Below are 13,046 nucleotides of genomic sequence, written 5' to 3' on the forward strand. Positions count from 1 at the left end.
GAGACATTACAGGTTTGTATTAAAAGCTTATAAGAATGATCACTATAGTATGTTATTTACAATCAACGATTATTGTATAGAATGATTGCTTGGAGGATGGTGTTAATAAATAATGATTACTTTGTGTTTCCTCTCATTAATAAAAAGGTGTGATAGTCTCCAAAGAGAACGATTTTTTTTTTATATGAAGAGACATGGTGGATGGAATATAAACAAATAACTATATTCCTAAGATCGATCTGTTATTAGAAATATTTTAGTTATTAATTGAGACATGCCTCTTTGAATAAACACTTAAAAGGACACAACGCTTGGAAGATGAGAATATAAATTCAAAGTCAAATTGGATTTGAGTTTGCTATGGAGGATTGATGTGAAAATATAGATTTGAAGAGTCCTCTGGTCCGATCTATGTCATATTGAAGAAAAGATTAAGAAGACCACAAGGGGAGGCATGTATGTGTAATACAGATGACCATATAGTATATAAAAAGGTCCACGATTAATAAAGTGTTTCAGATGTGACTGAAAAAACAGGGCAAACATACTGGCAGATTGAGGAATAAGAGTACAAGCAGACATCTCTAATTTGATAATCAAGAAGACCTCTATACAGAAGGTAAAGAAGGTGTATCGTGAAAGAGATATAGACATACATAAGTGTTGGGTCCTGAAGGTATACTTATTGCAGACTTAAAAGAAGGGATATACAGGCTTCTCCATAGCAGATCTAAGACCAACTAGAGAAGGAAGATACAGTATTAGTGGGCAGATCAGGATCATCCATCATCCTTGAAAGGTTGAATATTGAATGAGGGGTTGGTGCCTCTAGAAATTGTAAAAAGACTTTATAACATAAACTATTATATTATTGTAATTTGTATTTTAATTTATTGATTTCATTGCACATAAATCTAGCTTTGTTTAAAGTGTTAAAATTTGGAAGTAGTGTTATACTGATTCACCCCCCCCTTCTCAGTATAACTGTGTGCTTAACAGTGCAAGTCTTGTGGCAATGAAAGGAAGTTATCAGTGCAAGTGCTCGCTGTATGTTTGGTGGGAAGGTCATAGGAATAGACTCTCTTGTATAATTGTGTCATAGCCTTCTCTGAATCAAGTTTAAATCTCACACGTTTTATTCTCATGACTATATATCCTGTCTGCACATTCTTTTAGCAATAACTTGAATTTGGATCAATGGAGTGGCCAATTGATGTATTTTAAATTAAAATATGTCATTGCCTACTTCAACGCCAGAATGTTTTTGAAATCCTATGGGTTATTTTTCCTAGAGTGCTACTGGTTTATTCAATGGCAGGTATACTATTTTTTAGCTTCTTTTATGCCCAGTACAGCACCATCATTGTTGGGTAATTGTTATCTATTTTGAAATAAAATGCTATCCATTTAAAAAGTCTCAAAAGCTATAACTGTAAAACCTTTGCTAGCTATTGTGTGAGGGAAGTATTTCATAAATTTTGCTGCATGTCTGAAAAATGTGCTGGTTAAATGGACTCCAGATGAACTGCATGGACTTGCCATTGGGAGGAGAATAGTGAAAAATTTGCATATGGCTGGAAATAAAGAACTGGAAGGCGGAACATGTTTTTCATCTGAAGTTCAGCAGCCATTATATGATGAAAAAGAGCTTTGGGGTATTGTATCGGCAGATCATAAGCAGTTATTTGATGTTCGTTCTATCATTGCTCGCATAGTTGATGGAAGTGAGTTTGATGAATTTAAGAAGATGTATGGCACGGTATGTAAAGTAAATCAGCATGATTTTCTATGTCAAAGAATGTATATGCATAACTAAGCCTTAAGATGCTTTTGGGCTGGTAATTGTTAATAAGGATGTCTTTATCTTCAATTTTAAACAGGAGCTGCTAACTGTCTTTGGATAGACCCTTGTAACAGGTTTTGCAAGGATTTTCAGCCATCCTGTAGGCATAATTGGAAATAATGGCATTTTATTTACAGAGTCTGCTCTAAAAGGTGCTCATTTTATTGAACTGTGTGCACAACGCCAGATTCCTCTTATATTTCTGCAAAATATCACAGGATTTATGGTATGTCTCAATTCCATATCTATATTTGTCTAGTATGAATGATATGGTGTAAAACTGCTAATTTTTTGTACAGTCTTCTCCATTGATAGTAATTGGTGTACTTATGAATGAATTGTACTTGACGTGTTGGCATTGAATAAGAAACCAAAATGTGATAAACCAAGTTTTTTTTTGAGAACTGCACAATCTAAGTTACCGAGTCCTTGGTCAGAATTTTGGAAGCTGTTCTTATTCTATAAACCTTGTGCAATGGTGGCAGTTGTTGTGGTTTGTTACCTTGCTATCTTATTCTTGTGTTATTTTATAATCTACACATTTTCAAAAGCCTAAATCAGTAACATGAGTAAGAAAATATGTAATTTTGTGGGATTGATTTGCAATGTATTCTACAATTCCTATGTTCCATGGGTTGGGATGGAGATAGCAAGCATTGGTGGGACGTGTTTTGGGGATGGCTGTTTGTGAGGCCATTCTATATATCGCACTTCTCTCTCTCTTTCTCTATATGTATGTATGTAATGAAGAATGTTTTTTGCAGCTATTTCAGCCGAGGATGAATGGGGGCATCTATTGCCTCAAGTACCACCTCATGCATATTGTTGGCAGCAACATCAAAATGTGCTCAAATGCTGAGTGGGAGATAGAATGAAAGATGAAAGAAAACCTTGCATTAGTGGACCAAAAGAAACTAGAGGATGAGGACAAACACAACCATAGTGGTAGCCATGATTCTCAACATGTCATAGGAAGAAAGGTGGATTTGACAGAGATTGTGGGTGGTCTACTAATTCACAACACATCCATTTCATCAACACGCCTGGATCACAACCTTTGGTTGAAGGCAGATCTGAAACAAGTATAAGCACAAGGGATCATACATGGCTTGTGATAATTTTGGCTCTACAACCACCCTCATTTCAAAGTGGTGAAGAGCACATATTGGGAGAATTTTATTACAATGTTGACATTGTAGGGAAAGGCCATAGGACATCTTCTCAATATGATAAGTGGACCATTGCTTTAGAAAACGGTCACGAATGCAAAACAATCTTGGAAAAACAAAGTAAGTTGTGATGCTAGTATAGATGCACCATACTTTTAGGTGGGTAGACAAATAAAAGTAATCACACCCTCATGAACTTTCTAGTTGTTTTGAGTGATGAGATGGCGCTTTGAGGTCCCTTATGCCTCAAATAAAGTAAACAATGTAGAGAAATTGTGTTAGAGGTGGGCATTGAAAATGTTGTGAAGGCCGTAATTGATAATGCAATAGCCTATGTGGCAATAGGGAAATTGCTTAAGGAGACGCATCTAACACTTATTTTGAACCCCTTGCCTTGGCCATTCTTTGATCTTCTCTTGGAGGACATAGACAAATTTGATTGGGTGATTGAAGAACTCAAGAACACCGTCAAATACATCTACAATCACCCTTGGGTTCTTATCCTGATTTGAGATTACACCAAGGGGAAGAGCTTGTGTGAGTGGGTGTGATATTGTTTGCAACTAACTTCCTCACCCTGCAAAGCATTTATACTTTGTTAACATATTTGAAGCATATGTTTGTGAGTCAAGCATGGATGGGTTTAACTTTATCTTACACAAATAAGGCTGATGGAGTGAAACAATTGTTGATGATGCTTTGCAAAGAAAGATACACAGATCATCAAGGTAGCTTCAAACTTAAATTTAAAATTTAAATCGTATCCTTTAATTTCACTTTATGTAACTTATAATTTTAAGATATTGCTAAACTTGCATATTTTTTTTAATGTTAAATGTTGGTGTGGAGCCTTTAGTTAGGGTTTTGTGTTTGGTGGATGGGGAGCAAAACCTAGTGGGTTACATTTATGAGGTCATGGACAAGGCCAAGGAGGCCATCCAAAACTACCATAGGGGAGACGGCTGAATTTGAACTCATTTGGGAGATCAAAGATTGAAAGTGGAACAATGAACTCAATCACAATCAATTCATGTAGAGGGATACTAGCTCAAACTCAAATTTTTGTTCTTAGAGAACTTCAATGATATGAATGGGGAGGTTACTCGATTATTGGGAAGTTGTAGAATTACAAGTTGATAAAGGGATGCTCTTTTTTTGACCACTAGTTATCTAAAGGAGAAAATTATCCAAGAATTAGGTAGCAAAAAGACAATCTTTTCTTATAACTTACAATTATTGTTATAACTTAATATAGACTTTTGAATATCTTCTTTGTAGCTATGTGGTGGGAAAACTGGGGTCTTTATTTTGTCTCAGCCTTATAATGCTTCAATATGTGAGCACAATTGGAGTTTTTTTATGGCCATATAGTGACTTTATTGTGTAGGATGAGGACACCTCCATGTTTATAAGAGATGAGATTGCTGATTTTGAGAGGGAAGCAGAGAGTTTGCACTAGAAGCAACAAGTGTTGGATTGGATGACATGATGGAGATGATGATGTTGAGCTAGAGGAGTGATTGCCTTCTAGTTTGAGGGTGGAGCCATGATCTTCTAGCATGAGGGTGGAGCAGCAACTGACTGTAAGGACTATGCCCCAAACTATCACTAGTATGTATATAGGGAAGAGGAAACTCTAAATTGATGTCACATACATGGATATGCAATTTTTGTTGATGATTTTCAATCATCATAATACATCTCATATTTATCAGCCATCGTATTTACATGATTATGCAATATTGTACTTATAGAAAACACTAGACTCATTTGATACTTTGCCATGAAATTTATGTTTATAATAATTCAAGTATCTTTTTAAGTTGCCTAGTTTTTCAGAGTCATGAACTTTGGGTCATAATTTGGTTCATAGTTGAACTACTCGTGACTCTGCTCGACTCGCCAAGCCCCTGGGAAAAAAACTCGGGAAAAACTCAGAAAAACTCGGCGAAAAACTCGGCAACGTAAAAACACGCTTAATTTTAATAAAAAATGAATTTTTTTTGCAAAATTTAATGAGAAGATGCATCCAATGAGTCAATAAATGATAACACAAAAGAAACAAGCTGATTCTAGATATATTTAAATGCAAAGTGTCTACAAAATCACATCCTCATGAGGAATGCTAATGGCTGGAAGCAAAATAGTAAATATTTTTTGTAAAACCAAAAGTAAATACATCATACAAATTAAAATTACAACTTCCTCTTCCCAACTCTAGGTAAAACTAGAGGAGAGGTAAAACTAGAGGGTCTAGTCCTAGAAGTCTGTAGTGGGTGTGACTGTGCCTCCTCGCTCTGTATGGCTGGCTCATCCTCCATCCTGGATGAAGCTATGTCTCCACCTGCTTGTGGCATTGGCAATGACTCCTCATCCTCATCCCCTTCCTCCTCAATGTCATCCAGCGTGAAACCAAATCCACCCCCCTCCTCCTCCATAGCTTGCCTCTCCAAATCAGTGTTGTCATCCTCAGAAAACAATGGAGGTTGCTCCTATGATGTCCAATCACTGTAAGGATCTATATCATCCAAGTCAAGTGGACCACCTGCTACTTCCTCTACCTTCCTTACGCGCAATCGAAGATTATATTGCACAAAGACAAGGTCATTGAGGTGTTTTTGAGCTAGCTTGCTCCTCTTCTTCGTGTCGAGGGCAAATTTTTTGAGATTTGGGGTATTTCCACCCCAACTTTGACACCAAGCATCTGCAAATTAAAATTAAGTTGAAAGTAGCACCCCTTGCCGGGGTCTGAGGGTGAGAAAAAGAGGGGTAGAGAGATAGGCCTAGATCTTGGTGGAGATCTACAAATGCGCAATATTTGAAATTTCATCATTCAAACTAATAGTTTCAAACTTTCAACTCTAAAATGTAGAATACCAAGATTTCTTCAATGCTAATTATGTTGTTATATGGACTTGGAGCATAATCAGACTCATGGGTTAAATTTTCCCTACTTCCATCAGCGTAGTTTCCCCCTATATTTTTTGACGGGGGTTTGGGGGCAACGCCCCCAAGTTGGGGTCAAGGGGCAGCGCCCCTTGTGCGCTCCCTATCGCGATACAGGGCGGGGTCGAGGGGCAGCGCCCCGCGAGGCCAAAAATACTTTAATTATTTTATAAAGGCGTTGGGTGTCATAAAGTATAAGAAAGGAAAAAGACATATTGAAATGCCACTTATACTTAAATGTTATATTTCATGTGTATATTCTGTTGAAGAGAATGAAACTGACCTGAAAAAACAAAAAATGATAATTTTTTGACATGTTTGGGCCTCTTTTTTTAGTCTAGCCGAGTTTTTAAAGAAACTCACCGAGTTTTTTGCAAAAACTCGGCGAGTTTTTTCTGCGAGTTAAAGTCAGAAAAACTTGCCGAGTACTCTGTGAGTGTGTCATCTATGATTTGGTTTGCCAGGTTTTGATGAGTTGTGAGTTTTCCGATTTTAGACTTTAGTTCAAGCTTTGCAAAGATACCATTCCCATGCCTCAAGGAGTGTTAAATTGGCGCTATGGAGATCAAAATGCTTGTATCAAGGAGAACAACCATTAAAGTTAAGTTTTTTTTCTTTTTAAATTTATTTCTAAGTTTTTTAAAATTTTTTATTTCCAACCTACAACTTTTTCATTTTTTATTTTTAAAGAAAGATCTATTTTTATTTGCTGCGTGCTTTTTCTGGATTTCGATTGTGTGTTTTTATTTGCATCAACGTTTCGGATCACACTTTGTGATCCATCATCAGGATGTTAGAGAGCTTAGGAGTAGAAAAATAGGTTGTTGCAGACCAAAGGAGAATATAAAGAGGTGGGAGAAAGGGTTGGGGTATTGGGGAGGAGAAGAGCTAGGTGACATCTCACCCAAAGTGCCAACAAGGATTGACACCAAGATAAAATATAAAAATTATGAAAGAACTAAAAAATATTTCCTTATTTCTCTTTTGGCTTTTGCTTAATATTAGATTCTCACCTAGCTTAATTTTATTAATCATTGTGTTTTCATGTTTCTTTTTATTAGGTAAACATATTATTAGTATATTAATGTAATTTATTTAATATTCTACATAAATTATAAAAGGATGCATTAATTGTATTTAATGGTTTTTTTGTATCCTATTTCTTTAATTTTTATTCTTATGCATCCTTTTATTAATTATATTAATTTGTTCTATTACTATTAATATGTTCTTTTCACGTTGTTATAAACTATCCCTTTCTTCTTCTTTTTAAGGCTTTTTGGGTCTTGCTGATTTAATGGTTTTTCAATTGTCCTCTTTTGGTCTCTTGTTCAATAAATTATTTTCCCTTAACTTTATATTAAGCATCCTTTTCATTTCGGTTTCTTTTTGTTTTGTATTATTTATTAACTTTTCTACTTCTTAATAATCATTTAATTTTCTTTTTTCATTAGTAAGCATTAATTTCTTTAAATTTAACTCCTACTTTAAATTTAAACTCTATCAATCGAATAATGCAACAACTTAAATGCAAGGAACACAAGTACAATACGTGGAAACCTTGAATAGGGAGAAAACCATGGCAATAAAATTGCTTTATATGAACAATAGTCTTTACAACTTGTAGAGGCACCGACCCCTCATTCAACTTAGAGGCACCAACCCCTTATCAATCTGATATTATTTTCACACAAAACTGCCAAAAGTCTGATCACCAATTTTATCATGTCTTTCTCAAAATCTGTCACCACATAAACACAATGTCTCTTTTATAGTCTGCTCCAATACATTCTTCAGTTCCGCTGTGAACTAATCATAATTTCTTCATAGAATTATCTGTCATTAAATCTGAGTTAGACCAAATATCTGGTCGTGATATATGCAACCTCCAATTTCATTCACCCAACAACACGATCTGTATTTTAATCTTCATATATATATATATATGCTTCTACATGCATACCTTTTGTTTATCGAAGGGACACATCCTATCCTATGGAATTTAAGGAACATAACCAATATTTATTGTATTAGCAACTTTTCATGAGTCGTGGCTTTAACAACCCACGTCTTCTTAACTCATTTTTTATGAAGATGGATATTAGACAAGACTGTACGATCTTTGACCATTTTTGTCTTAATGGTAATTGACCTTTTCTCTTAAGGATCGATCTGTTAATTGTTGCTTGGTAATTAATCTTTAAACAAACGATTTGCATATGTAATTAATCTGACTTATGTATATTTGTTTGTATATAAGTTATGTCTTCATTAATTATAGAACCGATCGCCACCTTTTTTAAAGTTCTCCATCAGCTAACTTTGATTACCATTTTCTGATTACGGATTGTATGCTGATTTGCTGCTCATATCAAAGTTCTTCATTGGCCATCTTAGATTGTTGATCAGTTTTCTACACAGAACACTAAGTAATATGAAGTTTACATTTTCAAGACTGACATCAATGACAACATCTCAACAATCTCCTCCTTTGTCATTGATGGCAACTCCCCGAAAGATACCGATCTTACACAATGCTCCCCTTTACTCCAAAGCTCCCCCTCACTCCAATTTCTCCCCCTTTGACATCAAGGGCAAAGGGTATGATAATGAAAGAGCAACTTCTTACTCCTTGGATGGATAGGGTATCACCCCTAAGTTTTGTCTAAGAAACTCGAAGTTTTCTCTTGGTAGAGGTTTTGTAAATATATCTGCTACTTGTTCTTTGGTAGGCACGTATTCCATCTTCACCTATTGATTTGCAACTTGTTCTCTCAAGAAATGATATTTGATGGGAATGTGTTTTGTCCTTGAGTGCATCATGGGATTTTTGGAGATATTGATGTCCTTCAATGTTTGATGCATCCAAAGCACTTGAGTACAACATGAGGCTGCTGCTATGTACACTACTTCAGCGGTAGATAGGGAGATTGAGGCTTGTTTCTTACTCAACCATGAAACAAGACTATTTGCCTAGAAAGAATGCATTTTCTTGTCATCTACACTGCTATCCCAATCAGCTTCTGTGTATGCTCTTAGAGTAAAGTCTTCACTTCTAGGATACCATAAGCTAAAGTCCAAAGTCCCCTTCAAGTACTTGAAGATTCTTTTTACTGTTTGAACATGTGTTTCTTTGGGTGCGGCTTGAAATCTTGCTACAATTCCAACAACTTGCATGATGTCTAGTCTTGAGGGTGTTAATTAGAGCAAGCTTCCTATCATTGATTGGTAGAGGGTTTGATTTGCTTCATGAGAGTCATCATCTTTACTTAGTTTGCACCCTGTGACCATGGTTGTACTTAGATGATTGCATTCTTCCATTCTAAATCTCTTCAACATTTCCTCAGCATATTTTGTTTGTGAGATACAGATTCCATTTTTGAGTTGAGTGACTTGTAACCCTAAGAAAAGAGATCACCCAACAAGGACATCTCAAATTCTTGTTGCATCGTTTGATCGAAGTCTTGACACCTTTCCTTTTTGCTTCCTCCAAAGATGATATCATCTATGTATACCATGGCAATCAATTGGTGTTCATCTTCAATCTTGAAGTAAAGATTGCTATTTGCTACGCCTCGCTTGAAACCTTGGTCTTGCAAGTATTTGTCCCATCTAGAGTACAAAGCTCTAGGGACTTGTTTCAAGCCATAAAGAGCCTTCTTTAATTTACATACATAGTTTTTGTTTTCTGATAGATTGAATCCTTTGGCTGTTCAATATAGACCTCCTCTTCTAAGTGCCCATTCGGAAATGCTGATGTAACATCCATTTGGTACACTTTGAAATTTTTGTAGCAAGCATATGCTAGAAACATCCTAATAGCCTCTATCCATGCAACTGGGGCAAATATTTCTTCAAAGTCAACTCCTTCCACTTGTGCATATCCTTTGCACACTAACCTTGCTTTATTTCTCACTACTTGACCATCTTCATTCAATTTGTTTTTGAAACCCCATTTGGTGCCTATCATGTTCTTGTCCTTGGGTCTTGGGACAAGTTCCCAAGTTTCATTCTTCTCTATCTGGTTTAATTCATCCTCCATGGCTTCTACCCAATGCGTGTCCTGGCTAGCTTCCTTGAAAACTTTAGGTTCAATCATGGAAAGTAAGGCCATGTGATTTGGTTTGGATGCTAATCTTCTCCTTGTTTGAATCTCTGTATTCATGTCACCAATAACTAGCTCTTCTGGATGGTTTCTTTGAACAAATTTTGAAGGGGTTTTGGATGCCTTCATTGGTGTAGAAGTCTTTTCATTTTCATCTTCCTCTTTGCTGCTCTCTTCCTCCTCATGACCAGTTTCTTACTCTACTTCATTGTGATGGAAATTATAATCTACATGAACATTTCTGCTTTCAATCACCTTATGTAGTCAGTTATTGTAACACTTGAATGCTTTGCTTCTTGATGAATAGCCAAGAAATATCCCTTCATCGTCTCTTGTGTCAAATTTCCCTAAATTTTCTTCATCCCTTCTTATAAAACACTTGCTACCAAATACTTTGAAGTATTTTACTGTGGCAGCCCTTCCTTTCCACAATTCATATGGAGTATTATCATGATTGACTCTTATTTGTGCTCTATTTAGGATATAAACTGCTGTATGTACTGCTTCTCTCCATAATGAATTTGATAATTTAGACTCATTTAACAAGGTCCTTGACATTTCTTGTACGGTCCTATTCTTCCTTTCCACCACTCCATTTTGTTGTGGTGTCCTTAGCAGCTAAGAATTGTCTCCTAATTCCATGGTTTTCACAAAATTCTTCAAATTCTTTCGATGTGAACTCACCCCCTTTGTCTGATCTTAAGCATTTTATCTTCAATCCAGTTTCACTTTCAACTAAGGCCTTGAATATCTTGAACTTTTCTAATGCCTCAGACTTCTCCTTTTGAAAAGTTTTTGAAAAGTGACCCAAGTGAATCTAGAATAATCATCTATTAACAGCATGAAATAAGTTTCACCATATATACTTTTGGTATGTGTTGGTCCACAAAGATCTATGTGGATGAGCTCTAATGGCTTGGATGCATAATTTTCTTTGATTTGAATGTGACTCTTGTTGGATTTCCAAGTTGGAAATGTTTGCAAGTATAGTATTTGAAAGTTTAGAGATTTTAGGCATATCTTTCATGGCTTGTGTATTGCTAATTTTGACTAGATTGTCAAAGTTAGTGTGCCCCAATCTTCTATGCCACAGCCACCCTTCATCTTCTTTTGTCATAAGACATTTGTTGCCTCTATTTTCACTTAGAATTTAAAGATTTTTGGACCTGCCTGGTTCTGCTATGACTTCTCCTTCTTTCTTGATTTGGCATCCTTCAGCATGAAATAAAAGAGTGTGACCTTGATCACATAGTTGGCTAACACTCAAAAGGTTGTGTTTTAGGCCTCTTTTATGTAGTATGTTTTTTATTTCAGTTTTTCCATTGTCAAGACTTATGGTTCCTTTTCCTACTATAGTTGCTGTAGCGTTGTCTCCAAAACTTACCGTTCCACCATCAATAGCCTTTAACTTGATGAATTTACTTTTGTCACCGGTCATGTGACATGAGCATCCACTATCCACATACCCTTGATCTCTATCATCTTGGGCATGTAATGCTGTTTGTTTCAGCAAAGATCTCTCCTTTCTATTTTCTTCCTTCCTCATCCATACCTTTGAATCTTTCTCCTTTTTTGCTATGAAAGTCTTTTACATCATCATGTTTTGATGTACTTGTGAAGATGGTTCTACAAAACCTTGCTGTGTGTCCAAAATTGTTACATCTATAGCATTCAATATTGTATAATAAAGGAGAAAAAGTATTGTAATTCCTATCAACCTTCTTGATGATGTTCCCATTCTTGTTCCAAGTATTATTTATTGGGTGAGTTATACAATTCACAGCCTTGCGACCAAAACCTTTACAAGTAAAGCAATAACCAACAAAGTTATTCTTGTTCATATTTATGTGATTATGTCTTGGATGAAGTACCTTCTTATGTTTGTCCTTGGAAATATTGCTTGGGTTTTGATGGCTCTTCTTAGCTTCTTTATTCTTCATGGGCTTTATCATAACTTCAACATACTTTTCTGCTCCTGATTTTTTAAGCGATTCTCCCATTTTGCTGCATTCATCTTTGGTGGAACTTTTGAGTGCATCAACATAGCTTTTTGACCTTTCTGCAAATCATAGCCCTGTTTTGTTAGATGTTGATCTTTGGCTGTTAATAATACCATCCAAAAGTTTGGAACTTTTCTCATACTTGAGGTTTGTTTTCAGTTTGAGGGATGTTCTTTCCAATTCGTCTTTTAAAGAAGCTACTTGATATTCAAGTTTACTGCAAGATTCTTCCTTTGCCTTTAATTGAGACCTCATCTCTTCTTCCACTTTCTTTGCCTCATCAATCTGAAAATTCAATTTGCTGATCTGCTTTTCTGTATCTTCAAAAATTTTGGTTTTGTGCATTCTTCTTAAAACAAGTGTTTGTATTTTAGTTTTTCTTCCTCAGTCTCTCTATTTCATCTACGGCTCGATAGAGCCCTTCTTCAAAGCTGTCCTCATCATCACTTTCTGAATTAGGCTTGGTGTTTTCCTCTTCATGTGAGAAATTCTCATTGTCATTGAGTTTTGAAGTTCCTTCCTCTGTTTCAAAAGCCATGAACAACGTTTTTTCCTTATAATTATCCCAATCACTCTCGTCAGATGAGCTATTGTACCTATATGCTTAAAGACTCTTTTGGTATCTATTATTCCTTTTCTTGTTCTTATCATACTTGAACTTAATTTCTCCTTTTGGGTAAGGCTCTTCTTCATCATTGCTGTCACTCTCTCTTAGGTATGGACAATTTTTAATAAAGTGTCCAACTTTCCCACAGCTGAAACATTTAAAGGGCAATTTCCCTTTGTTCTTTCTCCTCATCTTTTGAACAAAAAGAGCTTCTTCTTTGTCAGCATCTTCATCGGAGCTTTTGCTTAATGAAAGTTCCTTGGTTTTCAATTTCCTTGTTGCTTTGAATGCTGATTCCCCTGTTGATGAATCTCCTTTTCTAGTTCTCATTTCGTAGGCTGTAAGAGTTCCATGTAGTTCATCCAAAGATAGCTGG

The 13,046-nt window shown here is 35.8% G+C and overlaps 1 protein-coding gene across 1 annotated transcript in view; it reads left to right on the forward strand.

Moving 5' to 3' along the window:
• Nucleotides 1-13,046, forward strand: part of LOC131039419 (methylcrotonoyl-CoA carboxylase beta chain, mitochondrial) — a 147,942-nt gene that overhangs the window by 36,284 nt on the left and 98,612 nt on the right. The window contains exons 5-6 of the mRNA XM_057972178.2: nucleotides 1,521-1,759; nucleotides 1,905-2,069. Coding sequence (XP_057828161.1) covers nucleotides 1,521-1,759; nucleotides 1,905-2,069 — 404 coding nt within the window. The remainder of the gene's footprint in view (nucleotides 1-1,520; nucleotides 1,760-1,904; nucleotides 2,070-13,046) is intronic.

The sequence above is a fragment of the Cryptomeria japonica genome, chromosome 10 (genome assembly GCF_030272615.1).
Source record: "Cryptomeria japonica chromosome 10, Sugi_1.0, whole genome shotgun sequence".
Taxonomy (NCBI): domain Eukaryota; kingdom Viridiplantae; phylum Streptophyta; class Pinopsida; order Cupressales; family Cupressaceae; genus Cryptomeria; species Cryptomeria japonica.